The sequence below is a fragment of the Populus alba genome, chromosome 13 (assembly GCF_005239225.2).
Source record: "Populus alba chromosome 13, ASM523922v2, whole genome shotgun sequence".
NCBI lineage: Eukaryota > Viridiplantae > Streptophyta > Magnoliopsida > Malpighiales > Salicaceae > Populus > Populus alba.
The window spans coordinates 11,023,685-11,027,132 of NC_133296.1; the positions used below are offsets into that span (position 1 = coordinate 11,023,685).

The window sequence follows — 3,448 nt, forward strand, 5'->3', positions numbered from 1 at the left end:
TGAAAAGATACATTTTTTTCTTAATTTAAGTTATTAAGATTTTAATTTTAATTTCCTTTAATTTTTATATATAAAAACATATTACTAATAAAAAAAGATATATTTTTGTCAAAAAAAAAAAAATACATGAATCAAAAAGGAAAATTTGGATAAAAAATACAATTTTTTCTTTGCAACTTAAATTTTTATCTCTCTTACAAATATCTAGAATCTGCTTTTATTATTGAATTATAACTATTTTAATGGTTTACAAAACATTTAAACTCATAGAAACAATAATTGAAAGCAATTAGAAGGCAACAACAAAAGTACTCAGAGAAAACAAGTTTCAACTATGGTGACTCTAAACCCTACGCAGAGTCTTCAAGGAAAGGATAATCAGTGTAACCAACAACAGGATCATGTGTATAAAATGTTTCTCTGTTGTACTTGTTGAGAGGAGCATCAAGTTCAAATCTCCTCGGCAAATCTGGATTTGCCAAGAACAAGCGACCATAAGCGACAAGGTCTGCACGGTTCTCTTCAAGAGCTTTGTTTCCATCTTCCCTGTCATAACCACCAGCAACAATGAATGCATTGTTGAAAGCCTTCCTCATAGGCAGCAGACTTTCAGAGAATTTTGAATTCTCTGCGCCTATCTTCATTCTTGGCTCAACCATGTGGCAGTAAGCAACACCGTATTTATTCAAGGATTTAACCATGTGGAGCCCTAGTGCTTCAGGATCTGAGTCTCCTGATTCCATATAGTTTACATGAGGAGATAGTCTTATTCCAACTTTATCTGATCCTATCTCATTCGCTATAGCCTCAACTATTTCCAAAGGGAATCGGCAGCGGTTCTCTAGTGATCCACCATATTGGTCTGTTCTGTTGTTTACTTGATCTTTCATAAACTGGTCAATTAGATATCCGTGAGCCCCATGGATCTCAACTCCATCAAAACCTATAAAAAGCGCAGAACAAGCTTTAAGTGATTGTGTATATTATTTATGAAACCCCATTTGCAGATGTTCTAAATTCATTTCCAACACAAAAACTTCACATTTTTGTTTCGGGTGGGATGAAGCTAAAGTTTCTAAAATGTTGTGCAATCACGTATTGTTCAGCTTGTTAAAATCCTGTAAGAAAATTCAGGGAAAGAAAGTTTACCAGCTTCTATTGCGTTCCTCGCAGCAATTCTGAAATCATTAACTATTTGAGGGATTTCATCTGTCCTTAGACGCCTCGGAGGTGTGAACTCCGTGCCTTGACGTTGAGAAGATATTGGCTTGTCTGTAGAAGAGACTGGAGCTCGCCCATCTGGCTGGAAAACTGCAAATGCCAATAATATAGAAAAATTAATTAGTAACCATATTAATCTTTTTCATTTTTTGAAAATGACTTTGCTAATCATGTTAACTGACAAGAAAGTATGGCCCATGAACAAAAAGCAGCATTAATCATTGTTACAGATACTGGAAACAGAACTTTAACATACTAGGAACAGAATTAAAATTTATGCATCAATGAGATTAAAGGCAATAACTCACCGCTTTTTGACACCCTCCCAGCATGCCAAATTTGACAGAAGAACATACTTCCTTTGGCATGGGCAGCATCCACAATGGGTTTCCAGGCTTCGACTTGCTCTCTGGTCCAAATACCTGGAGTATGTAGGTCCCTATATATATATTCATGTGTAAGATTATGAACACACTGAAGTGTCAGTGTAACAAAATCAAATATTGAATTTACGTTGCTCTGTTCCAGTAATCGCAACAAAAAGTCGCCAGCTAGATTGAGTATGGCATGAGGCATGGCTGATGAAATTACCCTTGTGCTGTGTCAGAAACTCCAGTGGCTTCAGATATGAGAAGACCCCCCTTTGTGGCTCTCTGGGTGTAGTATAGGACGGCATGCGGCTGAGGAACATTATCGTAAGATCTCTGTCTCGTCAATGGTGCCAGGACAATTCTGAAAAAAACATGAAATCACCAAAGTAGTTATAATTAAAATGATATTCAAAGAAAGCAGTATATCCACTGCATTAACTATTTATTTAACCTGGGAATTTGCATGATTATATTTCCCGGCCATGAGTTGGTGATGAAAACCAGGAAATCAAAGAACAAACAACTATGATAAGGGTAAATTAACTAAAGCTTGACCCAAAAGCCAAAAAGTTTTGGATGATCTTACAACATATTAAATGGAACAGAAAAATCAAGAAAGAAAAAGGAAAGGTCATATTCTAATTTCTTCGTGTCATACATATCGATTTTAAAGATCAACAAGACTTCACAGAAGAATTCTGAATACAGAAGCATCATTTTTCTGCTGAAAACAGAGAAGCAAACTGAGATGACAGCGTGTCATCTACATCAAACCATGCAAAATCAAGGAAATGGATATACACGAAATCATACTGTACATTAAAGATAAGGGAGATAACGTGAGTAATCAAGTACCTGTGAGAAAGATTAAACCTGGATAAGGGAGATAACGTACGTGAGTAATCAAGTACCTGTGAGAAAGATTAAACCTGCCCATCTTGTATGGGGTGAGAAGAGGCATCGTGGGAGTCACAGCATCCATTCTTTCTAGCAGTTGATTAATTGTTTTTCATATTAATTGTCCTTGTTATGAAAAACAATTTTAAAAAAAATATTCTAGTAAATAGTATTTTATGATGAGAAAGTATTATAGGACAATCCCTCTTCTTCTAGTTTTTTTTTTTTTTGTTAATTAATACATGTTTTTTAATAAATTGTAAAAATATAAAACCGTATGAAACATTACTAAATACATTCAACATGTGAATCTAATAAATGAATTTGATTAAATTCGTCAAAACCGTTGATTTGACCTTAAACTTGCCAAAACTCTCAACAAATGCCGTCCTTTTCAATCTGGTTTTTGTCTTCATCAACAATCTCCTCCATGGGCATTATCGTCTTTCCCGACCATCTCCTTCATGACTTACCATACTTGTTTTGCGATCTTTTATATCCTATGCCTTGGGGCTTCTTCAAGGGATTAGCTAAATCAAAAACCCAAATTTTATTAAACCCTACTAGTTAATGCAGACAACTGGTCTAGTTACATCTATGCCCCTAGAACTGTATCATTTGATCAATTTAGTTCTTTTACTATTCATTTGATTTATTGAGTCCCTATAATATTTGTTTCGTTCATAATTAAAGTTCTCAGTTTGAGACGTGGATGATATGTTGGATGAGTGCCACACCTCTTAATTTAAGATTGAAGCTGTAGAAGAGACACCTTTTCAAGTCACTCTCTCACATCAACTCAACCTCAACTATGATTTGTTGACCCTCCTTGTCAACCATGAAGAAAAACAACAACCAATCCTTACAAACCACCCCACCCAACACCTGGCTTAACAGAGTTAAAGTTACAAACTCCAGTATTAGGTTTTCTCTAGACCCCCTTCCAAGACAATCACCTG

At 35.4% G+C, this 3,448-nt stretch overlaps 1 protein-coding gene across 4 annotated transcripts; it reads right to left on the reverse strand.

The window, feature by feature from the left end:
- Positions 1-201: 201 nt before the first annotated feature.
- Positions 202-2,909, reverse strand: LOC118059364 (12-oxophytodienoate reductase 1). Of its 4 annotated transcripts, none has more exons than XM_035072207.2 (5): positions 2,504-2,909; positions 1,813-1,953; positions 1,530-1,660; positions 1,150-1,311; positions 202-943 (listed from the first exon to the last, which is right to left on the reverse strand). In XM_035072207.2, the coding sequence occupies exons 1-5, from the start codon at positions 2,572-2,574 to the stop codon at positions 351-353; spliced, it is 1,098 nt and encodes a 365-aa protein (XP_034928098.1). In that variant the 5' UTR covers positions 2,575-2,909; the 3' UTR covers positions 202-350. The 4 variants fall into 4 exon arrangements, with proteins under 4 accessions (XP_034928098.1, XP_034928099.1, XP_073259981.1 ...); XM_035072208.2 differs by lacking the exon at positions 2,504-2,909 and adding an exon at positions 2,251-2,404; XM_073403880.1 differs by lacking the exon at positions 2,504-2,909 and adding an exon at positions 2,179-2,395.
- Positions 2,910-3,448: the final 539 nt, after the last annotated feature.